The sequence below is a fragment of the Astyanax mexicanus genome, chromosome 18, assembly GCF_023375975.1.
Source record: "Astyanax mexicanus isolate ESR-SI-001 chromosome 18, AstMex3_surface, whole genome shotgun sequence".
In the NCBI taxonomy this organism is placed as follows: domain Eukaryota; kingdom Metazoa; phylum Chordata; class Actinopteri; order Characiformes; family Acestrorhamphidae; genus Astyanax; species Astyanax mexicanus.
Window position 1 is genome coordinate 25,515,709 of NC_064425.1, and position 21,891 is coordinate 25,537,599.

General features: G+C 36.4%; 1 protein-coding gene across 1 annotated transcript; it reads left to right on the forward strand.

Moving 5' to 3' along the window:
• The first annotated feature begins 216 nt into the window (after positions 1–216).
• meox2a (mesenchyme homeobox 2a) lies at positions 217–20,183 on the forward strand. The gene is made up of 3 exons (XM_007232337.4): positions 217–1,488; positions 11,432–11,604; positions 16,934–20,183. Exons 1-3 carry the CDS (start codon positions 1,005–1,007, stop codon positions 17,150–17,152), a joined length of 876 nt encoding a protein of 291 aa, XP_007232399.1. The 5' UTR covers positions 217–1,004; the 3' UTR covers positions 17,153–20,183.
• The last annotated feature ends 1,708 nt before the right edge of the window (positions 20,184–21,891 follow it).

Below are 21,891 nucleotides of genomic sequence, written 5' to 3' on the forward strand. Positions count from 1 at the left end.
TTGCGCTGGGCTGATGGTGTGTGTGGTCAGTTAGTGGCAGCATGTGCTCTATGACCCAGCCTCCCTCTCACATTACATCTCTATTTATAACACCCCCAACAACACCCCCCTTCCTCCCACCACCACCAACACCACCACCAGCACCACCACTCCACACCATCATACACTCACTCCCCTCCCAGCGTGCTGCTCTAAGCCCCAGCCCATAGCCCCAGCCCCAGCCCCAGCCCCAGCCTCAGCCCTGGGTGCTTTGAGGAAGCACCTTCCCCTCCCGTCTCGCTCTGCTCCACACTCAGCTCCAGCCCGTCATCCAGCATTCAACTCTCACACTCTCCTCAGCTACTCCTGCTGCTGCTGCTGCTGCTGAGCCAGGGACTGCTGCTGTTTACCCAGCGCCGCCTGACAGCCCTCGCCTGTGCCACGCTCTGGATTATCACATACACACACTTGGGCAGAGAGCCACACACACACACACACACACACACACATAGAGACACATAGAGACACATGTATATATGCACACACTTTACTCTGCGCTATACTTTTTGAGCTTGTTGTTTAGGACACCCTTTATGAAGTGAGAAGAAATCTACTGGAATTTTTGCTGGAAGTTTTGGACCGGGATCTTTCTGACTTTGGAAGAGGAAAGACTTTGGGTCTGTCTGTGTTTACATCTCTAGAGGCGTGTAAAAAGATTTTTTCTCCTTTTCTTTCAGTTTTCAAAAGATCCAACATCATTTGTTCATTTCGTAGACAGTGTGTGAGCTCGAAATCAAGCTAATGACAGATTTATCTTAGACACCAATTAGTCTTATTACTTTGCAGGACATATTTTATGAAGTGAAGCAGGAATTTTTTAAAGTTTTTTTAACTTTATTTATTAGCTCTTACTATTAAGGCTGAGCCTCTGCTTTGGGGTGTTTTTTGATTTTTTGTAGTTTTAATTTTTTTAAATGAGGAGATAAAGTCTCGTTTGGGTGTTTAGGTTTGTTCTTTTGCATGCAATGGATCACAGTCTGTTCGGCTGCCTGCGCGGCCCTCACGCCCCCCCTCAGGCCCTGCACCCGGCCTTTGCCCTGCACGGACGCTCCGAGCACCTCTCCTACCCTGACCTTTCCTCGTCCTCCTGTATCGTGAGTGGTTACCCAGGTCAGGATGGGCTCTTCGGGGTCCACGGGCACCAGCGTGGACCCCCCATTACCGAGCAGCATCACCCTCCACCCCAGCCCCAGCAGAGCAGCTGGCACATCCCGCAAATGCCCAGCGCCTCTTCGGCCAGTTCCCGCCTGGGCCTGGGCATGACAGGTCCTGACTCGGGCTCCTCAGACATGTCCCCCGGGGGGCCCAGCCTGTGTGCCAGCACTCCCAGCCTGGCTGGAGCCGTGCCCTCCGGGGCCTCCTGCCTGCCGGGTGGAGATTTTGGGCGGCAGACGCTGTCTCCAGCTGAGGCAGAGAAGAGGAACGGCAAGCGGAGGAGTGACAGCTCAGGTAAGAGATGATGAGAAAATGGAATGGGTGTGTTCTGTAAAAGCATTTAAAAACATTTATACATTATACACAGGCTTATTCTAGAGAAATTGATTGCAGATTTTTCATTTAACAAGGTTTAGGATTAAACAAACTTCAAGATAGTCTAGGTATATACTTATTTTTGGTTTGGTTTGATTTAGTCCTCATATTTGAGTAACTGCACTTAATTTCAATTAAATAAGGTTTAGGCTTGGTCTAGGTGTAGGCGTCAGATTTAAGTAAATGCAGTTTTTCTAACTAGTCTAAGATTAGTCTTTATCTAAGTTTGGGTTTCAGATTTGATTATTTGTATTTTTTAATGTATTAAAGTTTAGGCTTAATCTTACTAGTCTAAACCTAAATCCTAATGTGAGTTTGGAATAAATTAGAATAAATTAATTGTAAATTATTTTTTTTATTTATTCAGGTTCACTCTTGATCTGGTTATTCTAAGCCCTTGATTATCTAGACAGGTTTGGGCATCAGATTTGATTAATAACAGTTTAAAAATTGGTCTTGTGTAGATTTGGGCTTAACAGAGATTTGTACGTAGTGTTTTTCATTCATAATTTAGTTAATTATCTGATGTTTTTTTTTTTTTTTGTTAATGATACATCTATTTTGGGCAATGATTATTTATTTATTTATTTATTTATATAGTTATAATTAAATTCCTCAGCATGAGACACGACTTTGCCGAAGCACCAAGGAACACTATTTTTCCATTCAACATGAAGTAACCAGCAACAAATATCTCCAGACAGCAGTCTGGGTTCTACAGTAGCGTTTTTTTGGAAAATTAGTTTCCCACTGCTGGGAAATGTGGAGCAGTATTTTTGCGCGAGAGACTTTTGTAGGTGTTGGCTGACACGCACAGAAGCAATTATTTTGACCAGGGCCGAGAGCAAAGGCCAGGCTGTAACTCTGTGTGGGCATTCGACTGCTCGCATGTTTCGCTTTACAAACCATCTGTTTCATCTCGGCACTTTTAGAGAGCAGAAAATGAGGCTTACTGTAAAAAAAAAAAAAAAATCTGTTACGGGCTGTAAAGAAACACCACACTGGCACCTATGGAGACAATAAAAAAAAACAATAGGATTGTTGGCAGTAGGAGTGTTATAAGCAAACTGTCTACTAAAATACATTAATTAAATTTTTTATTGTTTTGTTTTTGGGTGGCTGATGAGAGAATTAGAATTAAAGTTGATTAAACTGAAGACTAAAGACTGAAAAATAAAGTCTCTATAAAAAGCAGAACAGATAAAGTATCTTCACGCACAGGCTCCGGGAACTCATATATGTTCTTTGGAGTATTTATTTTTGTTTAACTGTAAAAACTTTTTTGTAAAATAAAAAAATATATATTTTGGAAACAGTTCCTTTATGATTTTACATTTTATATAAAAAAAAATTGTCATAAAAAATCCTAATTTTCATTTGAAATTGTGTGGGATTTTCTTTTCCACGGACAACACTCCTTTTCATTAGTGTGAGAGCAGGTGCTCTCTGCAAAGCTCTTATTCGTTTTAGTTTATATCATATATCATACCATATCATATCATATCATATCATTACTATCCTTACTACTATCCTTTGCTTTTTGACATAATATGAATAAAATAAAAAACTAAATTAATATACCAGTAGACATTAAACAATATTCTTATTTTATTATTTTATTTTATATTATTATTTAAAGTTGTGACTTTAAAATGTAAAATTTAAAATTAACCAGTTGAAATTGAAATGCTCCAAAATTAATAAAATCTTTTTTTACACTGATTTCAACTCGTAGTTAAGAAGGTTTTTTCCTTCTCTTGTAAAGTTGCTGTTTTGGAGTTTTTTGTTTTTTTTTATGTAGTTATAAGCAGAATTTTTTATGTTAACATTTTTATATGTATATGTATTTGTATATATCCCATGCATATAAAATATTAAAATAGAACTAAATTATAAATCTAAAAATAAACCTTTCTAGTATAATTTTCTGAAAATACACCTGTGTAGACAGAAGACCCCTTTTTAGTGTCATTTTTTTTTAGGTCTCTGTCCCTCAGACATGTGCACTAAATTTGTAGCTCTAAATATTGAAACATAAATGTTAAATGGTTTAAGCTGAAAAAAAGTGTGAAGTCATTCTCTGAGAGCTGTAATGTTGAGTGTCGGTCCGTGTAGCAGCTCATTTCTGCTGTTTGTAGAACTTGGCCTGCTAGCGCTCTGTCAGTTGAACTGGCTGGCGTGTGCATAAACTCACAGTAGACGTGAGGACACCACTCCAGCGCTGATTGAGATTTCCCCTCCACAATTACCTCCACGGCTCTCCAGTATATCAGGATGGCGCGCCACTGAAGAATTACATCTGACGAATGAGCTGCTCACATCCTTTCCATTAACTCTGCTGCACTGCTGCTGCTGCTGCTGTCTTTCACTGTCTGGAACTGTGAGAAGCAGTGAGCCGAACAACTGTAAGAGTAAAAAAAAATTATTCAAAGCACTTTAATACTTATTGTACAATCAAAAGGATAGATAATATTTTAATTCCACTGTATTTTATACTCCTAAAATGACAGAATAACCTTAATTGAAAGTACATTCATTTGCCTCATTCCTAAATTTACAGTGTCTTAAAAAGCACTAATCACCTGAGATCAATGAAAATAGTACAATGATTCATTTCCGTCATTCAGAAACCTTATATCTTCATTTTTGCCCATTCCCAGAATACAAGATTAATATTGTAGATTTGTTTATGGGTTTGCATCAAGATATCAGAATCATATCACTGTAACTGGATAATTGTTTAAATTAATTATTGCTACTGGGTATATACAGCTCTGGAAAAAAATAAGAGACCACTTAAAAATTAGGAGTTTTTTTGATTTTTTTTAAATTGAAAATCTCTGGAAAATAATCAAGAGGAAGATGGATGATCACAAGCCACCAAACCAAGCTGCACCAGGAGTGGAATAAAGTTATCCAAAAGCAGTGTGTAAGACTGGTGGAGGAGAACATGCCAAGATGCATGAAAACTGTAATTAAAAACCAGGGTTATTCCACCAATAATAGATTTCTGAACACTTTTTTGCTCTTTTTTTGTTATTTCAGCCATTTTTCATTTTCTGCAAATAAATGCTCTAAATGACAATATTTTTATTTGGAATTTGGGAGAAATGTTATCCATAGTTTATAGAATAAAACAACAATGTTCATTTTACTCAAAAACCTATAAATAGCAAAATCAGAGAAACTGATTCAGAAACTGAAGGGGTCTCTTAATTGTTCCCAGAGCTGTATATTTAGAATTGAGCAGTATTTACAAATAATATCGGATGCATTTATAGTATGTTTTTCACATTAAGACATTTCACATTAAATCTCTCTGTTATGCTTTTTGCTAAATTCAAATTTCATAGTGAATTGACCAATACAAAATTCTCCAAATTTCCCTGCTAATTTTTACATTGAGTTCCATTGAAAATCTTTTTCTGTCTTTTGTAAAGTTTTATTCTTTATTATTTTTTATACCTGTAATTACAAACTGGATTGCAAAAACTGCACTAGCATCCCAATAAAATGATCAAAAGACAAAAAAATGTGCTATAAAATCAAACGTAATGTTAACAAATGTGACTGTTTTACTGTTTAACCCAGTAAGCCCAATAAGTGACACTTACTTTATCCATCTTGTATTTCTGGATTATATTTGGAGAAGACCAATACACTTACACATAAAACTGCAAATGTAAACGCACCCAAGACACTTTTAGAACGGATATAAATCCAAACACTTCAGGAGGTGTTTTGAGACACACTTGAACCACGTTATAGCAGTGTAAACACATCCATCTCTCCAGCCGAAACTCCTCCCACTACAAATGAAACACCAGTAATAACTGCTGTGCAGTAAGCAAATTTACATTATCCAGCCCACACAGCAATCAGATTTCAGTCAGTCTAATCAGAGACACATTTGCCTACAAGTTTTGTAAATTTATTTGTTATTTGTTAAAATCTTCTCAGAAAACAGACCAGATACAGTCACATTAAGTTATCAGGCATAAACTAGGCCTTCACCTCTCCCTCTCCACTCACTCACTCACTCACTCAATAAATACGGTCCTAATGAAGCGCTGCTCTCTCAACTGATGCAACAGGTTATTTAAACAGGGCTGTTGATTCTGATAAAATGATGGTGCTTCTTTTCTGGTTGTACAGCAGAGAAACTCAGCTAATTTCAAGAACAACTCGAGTGCAGCTGCTGGTATTCTATATGGCATATATTACATTTTGTTCTTCACAGTAAAACTTACATTGCTTAGTATTTGTTTTAGTAGCTGAATTAAAAGATCTGCTATTACAGTTGAGTAAAACGAGTACAGTCGAGTATTATTAGTCATTTGAAGCAGGTATATATTGGTACTGTTTTGTTATATTGGTGGAGTATTTATTGTATTTACTGTCTGGATGCATTACAACAAACTGTCGCTTTCTAAAAACCTGGCACATCATTTTAATCAGGCATGATTTATAATGAATGAACGATAGAAATGGAACAAAATTGCTTGGAATAAAATCATTTTACACTGGTTTCCAATGAAAGCTGCTATTGTTCTGCATTTCTACATGACAGCAACTATATATAACCTTTCACTTTAATCATATTTCATTGTAGACTTTAGTGTATTCTGTGTTCTGTAGTTCTTGACAGTTTTAGGATCTAATGCTAGAAAGAATTTTAGCAGTAGTATTACTTTTAAAAGCACATTTCAACACATATATGTTAACATATGCAGCTCTTGAAAAAAATAAGAGACTGCTTAAAAATAACGAGTTTCTTTGATTTTACCTAATTAAAAAACTTCTGGAATATAATCAAGAGGAAGATCGATGATCACAAGCCATCAAACCAAGCTGAACTGCTTGCATTTTTGCACCAGTGGAATAAAGTTATCCAAAAGCAGTGTGTAAGAGGAGAACATGCAGTATTGATTTCTGTATTCAGTATTTCTGAAATCTTAAAACTTTATGAATATAAACTTGTTTTCTTTGCATTATTTGAGGTTTGAAAGCTCTGCATCTTTTTTGTTATTTCAGTCATTTCAATTTTTTTGCAAAATGACAATATTTTTATTTGGAATTTTAGTGTGAATCCTGCTCTATTAAAATATGCAATGCTTTGTTTAGATTTATAATATTATTTTAAATTTATTTTGTGATTTAAATAGTCCACTTTTTAGGGAGCAGTTTGCAATTTAGGATTACATCTCTGTAGTTTTTTTTTTCTTTTTTGTGGGGGTGTGTCAATGTCTCTCCTTATAAGGTATCGATATACTATTTATACAGGTTTTTTTTTTTCTGGAAACATAGACGTAATATAAATATGACTATCTGACCATCAACTGACATTTTTTTTTATATTTCCCAGATGATCACACGGGTCATATTGTAGCTATAATACAAACACTGTAGCTGAGGAACAGCTACAAAGGAACATCTGAATCCTTGTACTAGTAGGCATATATTTTATATTATGCCAGTGTGAGTGTATTACAGGAACAGATAAAGTATTTTCACACTGGCACATCTGGAGATTCAGCAGTGTCAGATGTGCATTTCTTTAATAAATCTTTTCTTCTTCAAAAGCGAGATTTTCTTTTTTTTTTTTAGATCTGGGCAAATTAGAACCTCCTGTAACACCAACAATAGTACAAAGTGAGAAACAAATGACTATTAATAAGCTGTGCTTAAGTCCCTTTATGCCATTGCCTGAAATGAACAGCGTTATTTAATGACGCAATTACTTTTAAATATTGTAGCCCTGAATTTGAAAAACAAACAAAAAAATCATATACTGAGACACGAACGGAGCAGTGTGGCACTTTTTCCAGTGCTGCTCTTTTTCTCTCTCTCGTTCTCTTTTATTTTTTTTATTTTTTTGAAGTGAGATGAAAGTTAAGGCGCAGGCCTAATTGCTGCGGTATAGCCGCTGCATCGTAAAGCTGAGAAAAAGTCGTTTTAACTTGTGGCAGAGCTGTTCGCAAACAGCTGCTCGTGTTAGTCTTTCTTCTTCCACAATGGCTGTGTTTAACCCGCAGTAACTGTGTCTCTCAATGCCTGTTTCAATCAGACCAAAACGCCGCCAGACACAGCAGCCAGAAACGGCCTGCTAAAATTACAGACTGCTCGTACCTCTGGAGGTCAGAGGGAAACGTGACTGGTGAAATGGACCGTGCAGCTCCAGGCCGGGGCCAGGGAAGCAATCAGTACTACATCAGTACAGTAAACGCCACCTGACCAAAACATTTGTTGCATAAAGTTATCCAAAAGCAGTGTGTAAGACTGGTGGAGGGGAACATGCCAAGATGCATGAAAACTGGGCATGATAACCAGGGTTATTCCACCAAATATTGATTTCTGAACTCTTAAAACTTTATGAATATGAACTTGCTTCCTTTGCATTATTTAAGGTCTGAAAGCTCTGCATCTTTTTTGTTATTTCAGCCATTTCTCATTTTCTGCAAATAAATGCTCTAAATTACAATATTTTTATTTAAACTTTAAAAGACATGTTGTCTGTAGTTTATAAAATAAAACAACAATGTTCATACTACTCAAACATAAACCTATAATTAGCAAAATCAGAAAAACTGATTCAGAAACTGAAGTGGTCTCCTCATTTTTTTCCCAGAGCTGTAATTTCATGACTTAGCATAGTACACATCTACGGTAGTAGTGTGTGTATTTTAGGATTGAACCTCTGTGTTTTCTTCCTCCTTCTTAATGGTGTGTTGGAAGTCTTTCTTTATGAGGTACTATCACCTACAGATACAAGACTAGCATTCTCATATATATATATATATATATATATATATATATATATATATATATATATATAATAAGTATTTTTACATTGGCACATGTGGACAATAAAATGTCATTGTATGAGCATTTCTTTAATTTATAAATTAATCAGTACTAATTCTACAATAAATGGCACCTGATGAAGTGATCACGTCATTCAAAAAGTGCTGTGAAAAAAAGCACATTTATCACATTCTAATTTTTATTTTACAGGACTAACCTATGTCATGTAACTCCTCAGATTTTAGTAGATGTAAAGAAACGTAATGTAAGATGTAATATTTCTGTAAAGCATGTCGATGCATTTGTGAGCAGACTCGTTCCCATGGCTGGTGGATGGGGCCTCGTTAAAGTGGGCTCTATTTACAGCTGGGTTTAAGACTGCCAGTTGGATTAGCCCGAGCTCTACAGCTACACATGAATCAGAGAGCAGAGCTTCTGATGCCTTGATGTGCAATTTGCCACCGAGGCATGGCCTTAAAAACCAGGCCACAAGATCTAGTCATGAGAAGGGCACGCACTTCTCCTCTTCTTCCAGTAAAAAAGAAGAAAAAAAAACACACAGAACAAAATACGTTCCCTGCTGCAGCAAAACAGCACGTCAAAGCTGCTTAATTGGGCTCCTCCACTTTCTCTCTGGAGTTTTACTGAGCTTTACTGTTCCGAATCAGTTATTCTCACACTGATCAGATCAAAGATCCCTATCAAACACTGATCTTACCTATGAGTGTGAACATACACCACAGTGAATACAGAGAGAGAGAGAGAGAGAGAGATAGAGAGAGAGAGAGAGAGAGAGAGAGACTAACAAAAAATAAATAATGTGAGAAGAGGGAAAGGAAGAACATTCATAGAAACAAAAGAAAGAAAAAAGTAAGAAAGAGGGACTGAAAGAGAGCAGGACAGAAGATAAAGGGAAAATAATAAGAGAAGTGATGTAAAGAGAAAAGAAAGCAAAAACAGAGTAAGATAAAAAGAGAAAGGTAGAGTGGGAGACAAAGAAAAAGAATGAATAAAAGAAAGAAAAAAATGAAAGAGAGAAGAGAAAAGAAAGCAGGACAGAAAGCAACATAAAAGAGAAAAAAAGTTGCAGTAGACAAAGAAAGAAATAAAAAATAGAAAGAAAAATGAATGAATGAATTAATTAATTAATTAATGAAAAGAGTGAGAGAAAAAAAGAAAAAGCAAAGAAGGAAGGAACAAATAAAAGGAAGAAAGACAGAGCAAAAAGGAAAAAAAAAACAAGAAAGAAGAAAAAACAGAAAGGAATACAGTGCGCCAAAAGTAAAGACAGAGAGGACAGAGATGTTTAATGGGAGAGAGAGAGAGAGAGAGAGAGAGAGAGAGACAAAAATACATAATGTGAGAAAGAATAAATGAAAAAAGAACAAAATAAAGAAAAAATGAAAAAGAGAAGAGGAAAGAAGAAAAAAGGACAGAAAGCAACATAAAAGAGAATGAAAAAGAGAGTTGAAGTCAACAAAGAAAGATATGAAAAAAATAGAAAGAAAAAAATAATAAAAATAGAAGTATGAAAGGGAGAGGTAGTGAGAGAAAATGTAAAAAAACGAAAAAGGATTAACAAATAAAAGGAAAAAAGACAGATCTACTAGAAATAAAGAAAGCAAGACAGAAGAAAAAAACAGAAATAAAAAGTAAAGATGCACCAAAAGTAAAGATAGAAGATATAGAGATATCTGTAATGAGAGAGAGAGAGAGAAAGAGATGATATTAGAGCTGTGATTAAGTGTGAGACTGTCTGTAAGTTCAGAGGGAAGACGAGTGGTAAAAGTTGAGGTAAATAAAGTAAGGAAACGTAATTTTACACTCTGGTCATTCTGTTCCATATTAAACCAGTGAGAGGAACCGATGTTCCATTAACAGTGTAGAGCAGATTAACTCACACTGGAAACTGCTTTACTGAGAGCCAGCCCAGTGTGACCAGCAGCCGACCCATGACCCATGATCACTGCTGGACACACCAGTATACAGCTGGCATCAAGAAAACCAGTACCATAAAACAGTGCAGTGCTTGCTCTACTTTTACTTTCCATTATTTTATCAATGAGGTTTAATATTTGTGTCCATCAAACACAATCTGTTTTATGTGCTTTATAATCTCGGGTTCAGAGGAGGCGAGTTATTACTGTGAACGTGATATTTGGGTCATTCTAGAATTGGAAGTAGATTTCACATCTCCCAGATAAAAGTCTTTTATTATTTTTCCAAAATGCTTTTGTTATTGTACATGTTTTGTATGAAAGTACTAATTTTATTATTGGCACATTATTGAATGTCTTCACCTCATTTAAACAGTAAATAAAATTTAGTCAGTGAACGCCAGTTTCATAGAATATCTATTTTCTATGAAAATAGATATAAAATTCTATATATATAATTTCATGTTGTGGATAGCTCCTATACTCTGATTTAAAAAATGTGAAATGCAGTCAGTTATGTAACTTCTAAGAAATCAGCAGCATATACATTTTTTTGTCAATTTGTTTACCGTGATATTGTGTGAAGCGCCTGTTAAATTTTTTTTTATTTTTTGTTTAGACACCAACATGTTGAAAACCCAAGTTACTGGATTAAATAGTATCATAGTTCATGTTCCACAAATGGACCAAATAACTATTGAGGAATATTTTAAAATTCTCTCATAACAGGTCAAATGCAAAATTCCCATTTTTATTATTTTAGTATGAACATTACAAGACCTTTGAGGAACTTCTGGAGATTCTTTCATTTGAAATTGTAGATGAACCTCTTAAGGAATTTTCAGGAAACATATTTATTTAAAAAAAAAACAAAAAAAATATTGTTGTTCTGCTCCTTCATCCACAGTTTCAAACTGAAGAACCTCAAAACAGTTTAATTTTATTTACCTTTATTTTGTTCAGATTTTGAACATAACTACTTTTACTGTTTGAACATAACTACTTTTATAAATAATGATATATGATATTATGACTAAGAAACATATATACAGCTCTTTGTACTATATATGTTACTATATTTAAGCATCTGTGGTAATATTTTGTCTTTTTTTTCTGTCCAGAATCCCAAGATGGGAATTACAAATCAGACACGAGTAGCAAACCCCGCAAGGAGCGGACGGCGTTCACCAAGGAGCAGATCCGCGAGCTGGAGGCAGAATTTGCTCATCACAACTATTTGACCAGACTGCGGCGTTACGAAATAGCAGTAAACCTGGATCTCACAGAAAGGCAGGTATGACAACTCCATGCAACTTCATACCTGACCATCCATCATTGTGTCTAAAGCTACTGTGATTTTTTTTCTGCTGAGATTCGGTCTGTGTGCTGCTCCACGCTGCTGTGGTGATCTAGAGGGACTATCATATTCCAGATGTTTCTGCAGGCTCCCTCAGTCAGGCTATAGGGGTGAAATAGAGACAGGCAAAGCATATGCTGTCCAGCTAGCACTTCCTCTACAATATTACAAATTGGTCTCTGCGTAGGAAGGCTATTCGTGCAGCCACATGTGAAATAAATAACTGGAGACAGTTTATTTGGCGAGAAGGGATCATGGGATGCGGTCACTGTTTGATGACTCTTCAGCAAGTCGCTGTAACTTGTCTTAAAAAGTCATTGTTAGTAGTTGATCTTCCGAAAATCTTTTACTGATGTCCAACTTACTGTCCAAGCAAGATCTTCACCTATCTTAATTGCACGTACAGTGGAGTCCAAAAGTCTGAGGCCACAGAGATTATCTACATATATATATATATATATATATATATATATATATATACAGCTCTGGAAAAAATGAGACCACAGTTTCTTTGATTTTACCAAATTGAAAACCTTGAATATAATGAAGATGAAGATGGAAGATCACAAGCCATCAAACCAAGCTGAACTGCTTGAATTTTTGCACCAGGAGTGGCATAAAGTTATCCAAAAGCAGTGTGTAAGACTGGTGGAGGAGATCATGCCAAGATGCAGGAAAACTGTGATTAAAAACCAGGGTTATTCCACTAAATGGTAATTACTGAACTCTTAAAACGTTATGAATGCATTATTTGTGGTCTGAAATCTCTGCATATTTTTCGTTATTTCAGCAAATAAATGCTCTAAATGACAATATTTTTACTTGGAATTTGGGAGAAATGTTGTTCCGTAGTTTATAGAATAAAACAACGTTTATTTTACTCAAACATATATCTAAAAATAGCAAAATCAGATGAAACTGATTCAGAAACTGAAGTAGTCGCTTAATTTTTTCCAGAGCTGTATATATATATATATATATATATATATATATATATATATATATATATATATATATATATATATATATTTTTTTTTTTTTTTTTTTTTTTCTTCTTCTTCTCATGTCATGGTCCAAAAACTCCATGCCAAGTTTGGAGCATGCTGACGTAAAAGCATACTGTGGGGCAGTCAGTGGTGGCTCAGTGGTAACAGCATTTAGTTATTGACCCGAGCTTATGGGTTCAATACCCACATCCAATGAGCTGCCACTATTAGGCCCCTCAGTATTGCCCCAAAACCAAAACTCTCTGCTTTAGAGGTACCATTACACAGCTGATTCATTTACACTGACTGACCTCAGGTTGTGAGTCCAGTGCATGGCAAGGTGAAGTGAAGTGAGTTTGAATGAGGTCTGATAGTGGGTGCCAGACATATGGGTCATTCCATTTCTGAAGTTGAGTGGGCTTTTAATATTCCTCACCCTACAGTGTCAGATGTGTACTAGGCATATGTCATAGAAGGCAGGTTTTCCCACAGTGGACAGTGCAGTGGGTGGTAATGATTGTGACCAACGGTGTCTGGCTAGACAGTGTCTGTTCATGTACACAGTTCTAGAAAGAATTTTATCTAAGAAATCACATTTTGCACAACTTCAGAACTGGATTGCCCAGCCATCTTTACTCATTACTAATCCTCACTCAAACTCCAATAATAATTTACTTTGCCTTGCCATGAACACATTGGTCAGTGTCCAGTGCTCAGCCTCACTCACACGATAACACCTCACAACTTCAGTTTGGGAATTCTCAAGCTGTCCCCTGAGGTAACAATTAATTCAGTATCAATGTACATATTGATTTAACATCATTATAGTGATACGGTTGTGCAATGATATCAGAATCATATCAATCTCACCAGAAAATTGCTTAAAATACTTGTTGCCACTAAAAACTATATATATTTTCAATTGGGCAATATTTCGAATTAATATTTAATGCAGTTCTAAAAAGAGGAGGATTTGTTTTTATTACATTTATCATCGCTATATATGTGACACTTTTGGTTGATTTTTTACTATTTTAGAATAGAAATGCTCATAAATGGCCTGAAGTAAAATCTTCTACACTGACTTCCATTGGAACATTAAGATGTTTTTTTTCCCTTTTCCCATACATTTGCTATTTTTATAGATACAATTTTAAAGCTAGGGTAAGGGTTTATAAATAGTTTTTAAAGGAGTTTATTCATTGTTATAAATTGTAAATAAATTTGTAAATACTTTAAAAACAGTAATAAGCACTTACAACACTTACATAGAAAGAACAACGGTGACAACTTTTTTAACATATGTAGTAAAATAATATAGAAAGTCAGTTTAATGACTTCATATAAAAAAAAAATCTTAACAGAAATGTTAATGCTGACTGATGGAAAAGAAAGTAAGATCTAGTAAGATCTGAGGTTTAACAGTATAAATGAATGTGGAATTACTGTTTGGTACACGACAGGCCACTGTTGCCCTTCTTTTTTATTTATGTGTTGTAACCGCTTATTAGCTAATGGTTTAAACCTAATTAATAACATTCAGAAACTTTTTTATTGTAAAGGAGCTTGGTTCCCAGCAATTAAATATTACCCTTTTTTTTAAATAAAGATCTGTGTATGTACATTGCGCAGAAATAAATATTGGCCATTTAAAATATTCTGTATCTGTTAAAGTTTAAGTACTGAATATTTATCATTTTAGTTGTAGTTGTGGAAAGTACTGGCCTTTAAAACATTGTGCATACGTCCAGACTTCTGTACTTTACAATGCTCTACAGTCCAGGCTTTAAAATGTGAAGTCTCAGATTTTGAGACATTTCTCCTGGGGTCACATTCTGTCAGCATAACATTAACCTTGCCACACGACGGCGTAAGTGAACCCCCACTTGCTATGTGATCCCTGTGTGAACCAGCTCCTAGTGAACGAGGCCGTGCAACCTCTGGAGAATTATGACTTTCCTGGGGCCACCAACACTGAGGCTACTAATCACATCATAATAATTACAGGAACAATCTTACCTTGTAGCAGTCATAATAACATCGGTACGGCTAATTATAATAGCCAGCTAGCTTTGTGGCTCGCTCTGATGATTTTTTTGAGGAGCCAACTGCTTAATGACCCACCACGAGGACATAATGAGCACTCTTAACTTGTCAGGAGTGACGTGGAGAACTCTCCATGCTGTGGGCGAAAGTGCAGAGCTTGCAGATGTATTTTAAGGTCAGGCATCTTACCGTGCTGACAGCAGGGGCCCCCAGGTGGCAAATCATATGACAATATTCAAGCATGCAGAATGCTTTTAAACACAATTAACCCCAGAATTAACCTAAAGCATTCTGTTTAAGGTGCTGAAATGTTGAATTAAAAAGTTGACGAGTTGTTTTGTTTTGTCTGGCAAGTCTGTACTCAGACAAAACCTGGCACTGAGGAGACATAGCAAAAACAGGGCTTTAAAAAAAACTAAATAATGAGGGGGAAAATGATCCCAACACTCCCAATGTACTTCATTGCTTTCACTTATTTGTCCAAAGCTTTGAATCCACATTGTCCGAAAGCTCTCAGCAACGAACCCCTCAAGTGCATGATCAACACCAAACACCAACATATCCACTCCTAGCTGACTTCCGCATCACATGATCCTCGCCTGCATCGTGACCCACCAAAAATAAATTTTAGAGGAGCGTGATCCGGCCCCCCACACATCGAAGCCTCGCTCACGCTGCGGTGACCATTTAAGAAACAGCTTCATCATCATTCTGGGAAATGTAAATACTGGCCCGCGACTTTGTCGAGTAAGGAAAAGCAGGAAGTGTTTGATATCAAGAAGCAGATGCACTCTGTCACTTTATTATTGCTAATATGGAAACGTCTATATTAGACCACCCTCTGTAAATAAATCTAAGTTTATCAGGCAATGCTTCCAAACTTTGCTTATTAAGCTGTATACAAGTAAGCATCTGTTCGCTCACCAAGGGATATTGACTTACTTGAGGTTGGTGAGTCATGCACATCATGAGGTTAGCTCAAATGCTAACTGTGTCAAAACTAGGCCCAACAGCATGCAGTACGGCAGGGGTAGGTTATTCCAGTCCTGGTGTACTGGATTCCTGCACAGTTCTGTGCATTCCAACTGTTCCTGTTTATTTAAAAATGCACACAGTGTTCCTCAAAATAAGATCAGAAGGGAATTGAATATTTCTCTATATACAGCTCAGGGAAAAAATAAGAGACCACTTAAAAATGATGAGTTTCTCTGATTTTACCAAATTGAAAACCTCTGGAATATAATCAAGAGGAAAATGGATGATCAACCATCAAACTAAGCTGAACTGCTTGCCATGATACATGAAAACTGTGATTAAAAAACAGGCGATTCCACTAAATATTGATTTCTGAACTCATAAAACTTTATGAATATGAAATTGTTTTCTTCTCATGTTTTGCAAATTAATACTGTAAATGACAATAATTTTATTTTGAATTTGGGAGAAATGTTTTCCATAAGTTATAGAATAAAACAACAATGTTTATTTTACTCAAACATATACCTATAAATAGCTACTGATTCAGAAACTAAAGTGGTCTGTTAATTTTTCCAGAGCTGTAAATATCCCTCTAAAATGGATAATAGGCCCTGTCTCAAGTGCTGCATCTAGTGAACAGAACAGGGACAGGGTCAAAATAGAGAGGCTAAAGCTCACATAGAGACAGAGGGTCAAACACAGAAGCAGGACAGAGAACAAAGGAACACATGGGGTATTTATACACAGGCATAGACAATGGACACCTTGGGAAGAAACTAGGAGGTGGGGTTACAAATAAGACAGGCGGGGCAAGAGCAAGAGACACTGAGGGACCATGTTGTAAATTTGAGGGTACATTTCCACTGTTTGTACTTGTTTGTATTTAGTGAATAAAAATGTTCCTGTACTGTATTTTTTTCTCTAACAGTGAAGGACAGGATTTTGTCTACCCCTGTAGTATGGCGTTGCACACAGTACAACCTTTAACCTAGTGTTCTTCAATCCTGGTCCTAGTGCCCCTGCACATTTTAGAGGACTGCCTGCTTTAACCAACCCACTGCAGCTCTGACAGGGCTTGTTAATGAGCTGATTAGTTGAATTAGGTGTGTTGGGAGAAAGGAAAGCTGTGAATCTGCAGGGCAGGGGAGCACCAGGACCAGGATCGAATAACTCTGCATTAACCCTATGGGTTATTTATATTCTTATGCAATTTATGGACAGATAACTGCACTTTGCTACTCTTTCTCCCTCCCCAGGTGAAAGTGTGGTTTCAGAACAGACGCATGAAGTGGAAGAGAGTGAAGGGTGGACAGCAGGGGGCGGTGGCCAGGGAGAAGGAACTGGTGAATGTGAAAAAGGGGACCTTGCTGCCTTCAGAGTTCTCGGGCATCGTTGGACTCCACCACACAGCGGACTCCTTGGTCAATGAGGACAGTCATGACAGTGACCAGAGCTCTGAGCATGCTCAGTTATGATACAGAGTAGACACACTTGTGCCTGAGATGTGGATTTGTTGCTACAGTGGCTAAAGGTGGTCGAGGCTGCTCTTTTTTTAATGGAGAGACTGAAAATAGGTCAGCAGGTCAGGGCCTCTAATCCCTGGGAAGGAAGACTGTGCCCCATGTCTTCTCTCAGGAACGTCCCTATAAGGACTGCTGATAGCTGATAGCTTAGCGACAACGTGTATGTGCACATGTACAAAGAACTGATGAAACTGTGTAGAAACTGACCCATGACAATGCAAAAAACGTACATAGTCTTTATGGCAGGACTGTGCCATATACAGTACTTTGGAATTAGGAGGCTAAAATACATTTCATGGTTATCAGATGAGTGTCAAAGTGCCTTGTCATAAAATGACAGTCAAACAGAGTTTGCAGGCGGAATATTGAATTGCTGAAGAGAATATGCCTCATATGTTTCATGTACATGAACAATCTTAAAGAGTTTAAAAGATTTTGTTCTGTAAAAATCAGATTGACCCATTTTTACCCTCAGATTTTGGCTGATTATCTGTGTTCAGGGTAAAGCAGAAAGGATTTTGCACTGGAGCCAGGCGGCTAACATGTGATGGAAATCTGTGTCACCCAAAACCTTTTGGGTGGCAAAGACTTCCACTGGGGACTTTTATTATATTAGATGTAATATAATAAAAGTCAGTAATAGATTTTATATGTCTCGTTAAATTGTTCTATTATACAATGGAAAACATATTATTTGGCTCTTTAATATCACCAAAAAGAGTTCCACTATTGTTATGAGGTAAACAATTCCAGTATAATAGAAAACCCATTTTTGTTAGAGCATACATTAAACATAACAATATAAAACCTCAAATCAGAAAAAGTTGAAACTGAGTGCAAACCCAAGATATTTCATCATACATAAATATACATCCTTTTCATCCAATTCTGTACTTTTAATAACACTGTTTTCTCACAAAGGAACTGAACTGAAAACTGAACACCCGTGATCTCTGTAGTGGAAATGCATTAGGAACTGTTATTTATTAATAGCTTATAGAACCACATGGACAAGGGATTACTTTGGCCAACCAAATAACACTTTTTAACAGTATAAAGAGAAGCCATATATTAACCATACCCAGAACTGGTGTCAACCTCAAGTAGGGCTAAGAGGCATTAAAAAACAGGGTCTGTCATGGTGTAGGGTTGTGTCAGTACTCTTCGGTAATGGCAGCATTGATGCAGGAAGATCTTTCCAGGGATGTCCGTACATTTTTCAACAAGAAAATAAAAAAATGCTACACATTTTATAAGGGCATGGCTGTGGAGGAAGAAGGAAAAAGTAACAAGATACTGTAACGTTGTACACGATAAGATGCATTTGCAAAAGGAATGGGACAAAATTAATGCCACTGTGTGCCAAGTTTTCTCTTAAGTGTGGTACGTAAGAATAGCAACAATACAAAGTGGTAAATATTTTTTTGGGAATGTGTTGCAGGCCTGTTGCTCAGACAAAACATGAGATATTTTGAGTTATTACTTTTAATTTTATTTGCATTTTCCATTCTGTCCCAACTTTTGTCTGATTTGGGGTTGAATATACAGTACCAGTCGAACGTTTGGACACACCTCGTCTTATTTGATGCGTTTTCTTTTTTTTTAATGATTTTTTTTACATTGTAAATTTAATAATGAAGTTAAACAGGAACACATGTTGAATCTTGAAGGAGTTTCTGGAGGTGCTGAACAATAGTTGGCTGCTCTCATTTACGCAATCACAGTTGATCAGGTTTAAGTCAGGGGATTGTAAAGGACAAGGACTTTTTACTGTTTACTACGCAATTCTATATGTGTCTCTTAATTGTTTTGGAGTCTTTAACATTAATCTCTAATGTAGATAAGATAAGGTGTGTGTCAGGCGATGCAGGAGCAAGAAGAGGATGTGGAAAGCGTTTATTACGAAACAGAAATCCAATAACAAAACAGAAATAAAAAGAGATAAACAAAACATAGAAACAGTGAATACACAGAGAATAGGAACTAAGGGAACCTCAACAAAACAGACGTAAAGACAACAACACTGCAACATTGACACTGGGACAAAGGGACTATTTATACACATAGACGAAAAAGGGAACACCTGGGGACAGGTAACGAGGGAGTTACAAATTAATCATGTGAGGAACACAGGTCTGGGGCAGAGACACGGAGGTACACAGGCCACATGCAGGGGAAGGTAAATAAACAAACAAACAGGAGGGCGGTAAAAACACAGAGACAGAACAGAAGTTTGTTTGTTTGTTTGTGTTTTGTGCCAAATCAGCAACATATTGGCTATTTTATGGCATGGACAATGTTTGTGACTTGAGCATCACCGACTTAAATCAATTTGTTTATATGAAAGAAAATTCCAGAAAATTAAATATTTTAGCTGGTGGATGTTTTTTTTTTTACTTTTTTTTATATTTGTAAGTAACCCTATAAAAGTTACAGAACTGAAGAGACACGGAATAAAGCCAGGACGGGACAGTGTGTCCAAACTTTTACTGGTACTGTATATTATACTACTATAGACTATTATTATATTGCCCTCATAAATCTGGAAAAATAAAGAAGCTAACGCATTGGCTGATCAGTCATATTTAGAGTCAGGGGAAAGACTGGGTTAATTTAATTTTTCACTGAACGTCTTCTTCAACAGGAATGTAATGAAATGAAACTGAGCAGTATAAAAAGTTTTGAGCTTTAATGTGGTCAAGTATTTGAACATTCCATGTCATGTGCCTTTTACTAAAACACTGAAAGGAGGTCAGTCTGTGTTTTGGTTTGCACTGTTAAATCGTGCCTTCGGTGATTTATACTGGCTGTTCTGAAACTCTCAATGTAAACAAAGCAAGGATGCAATCAAGCCTTTGGGAGAATCAGAAAGTTTTCCAGTTGTGTAAATATCAGTATCAGTATTTTCTTACCACACATCTGATGACGATTTTAATGCAGTCTATACTACTTTCATTATAAATAAAAACACCTTATGTTGCTTGATTTTCTTTTAACTATATGTTTTCCATCTATAGACTGGCTATAAAACATGGTGAGGGGTGAGAGATCCTTTACTTTTCTTCTGTGACACATTATAGCTAATGTATGCCAGGACTCAAGAGTGTGGCTAGCATGAATAAATCATGGAGGAAGGAGTAGCGCGTTAGCATCAGAGTGAATGCTAAACTCAACTTCTCCTCCAGGCAGGGTCAAGACATCTGCCAGAGTCCTAGAAGAGGGCATGCAAATGGATCATATTCTATTACAAAAGTCTGTTTGAAATTTTGTTATAAAATACACCTCCTGTCACCACAGCGTGAGTGTGCATGCTAACTGCTAAAGTAAATCTGACTGTGAAAACACTGCTTTCCCTCCAGTGCCTGACTGAAGGTCTCTATCAAAAGAACCACATGAGCAATTATGGTGTTATTCTCACTTAGTACAAAAGAGCAAAATATATAGCACAAGAAATATGTGAAGGACGTGTAAAATTACACGAACACAAACACGCTGAAACTCAGTCGCTATATAATGTAGAAGGTGTCAGAGTAGCTGCGATCCAAAACCAAGACTGCAGCCAAGTTAGGCTGCATTTCTCTGCGGCTAAATCATAGATAGGTAGTTTCAGAGGGAATACACTGCCTAGAAATGCAGCCTACATTTGGAGTGACTTTGAGGACGCAACTGATGCATCTTTCCAGACACAACCTTCAGAGCAGAGCTTGTTTAAAATGTTAGTTTTTACATACTTGAATTCGCCTTTTTGCATTCAGTTTATTCACCTTTTGCACCACAACTGCCATCAAATGTCATCACAAAGCTTTAATATACAAAGTCTTCATATGCCTGTAAGCCATGGGTACAACCTATGCTTTCAAACACACATAATGTTATATAGAACTTCTTTCCTAACATTATTGGACAGTACACAAAGTAAACTATAGTAGTACATATTTTTTAGCACACAAGAACACAAGGTAAATAGGTAGAGCAGTTCTTCAACAATAATATGAAGCATACAGATAAAGACACAACATAACATGAATGTTATGTAAAAATAATGCTAACAATCATAGCACAAGCTTAGTAAAGCCTACATATACAGCTGTGGGAAAAAAAAAAAGAGACCATTTAAATTTCTGGATCAGTTTCTCTGGTTTTGCTATTTATAGGTATATGTTTGACTAAAATGAACATTATTTAGAGCATTTATTTGCAAAAATGAGAAATAAAAAAAGATGCAGAGCTTTCAGACGTTAAATAAAGCAAAGAAGACAAGTTCATTCTTATGGAGTTCAGAAATAAATTTTTGGTGCAATAACCCTGTTTTTTGAAAACAGTTTTCATGCATTGTGGCATGTTCTCCTTCACCAGTCTTTCACACTGCTTTTGGTAACTTTATCCAAAATTCAAGCAGTTCAGATTAGTTTGATGGCTTGCGATTATCTATCTCTCTTTGATTTTTGGTAAAATTAAAGAAACTCATCATTCTTAATTGGTCTTTTATTTTTTCATAGCTGTATTAGAAAGGCACCAACTTGACTGGGCACCATGCATAGGATATCAAGCATTAATAAAATATATTTTTGTCTTAATAGAGTGAGGAGAACTCCATTAACCAACGATATTTTGTAACTGTCAAAGAACAAAAAAAGTGTATTTTTGGCTGGACTGAGAAAGTATCTATTACAAAATATAGTATGGCAATA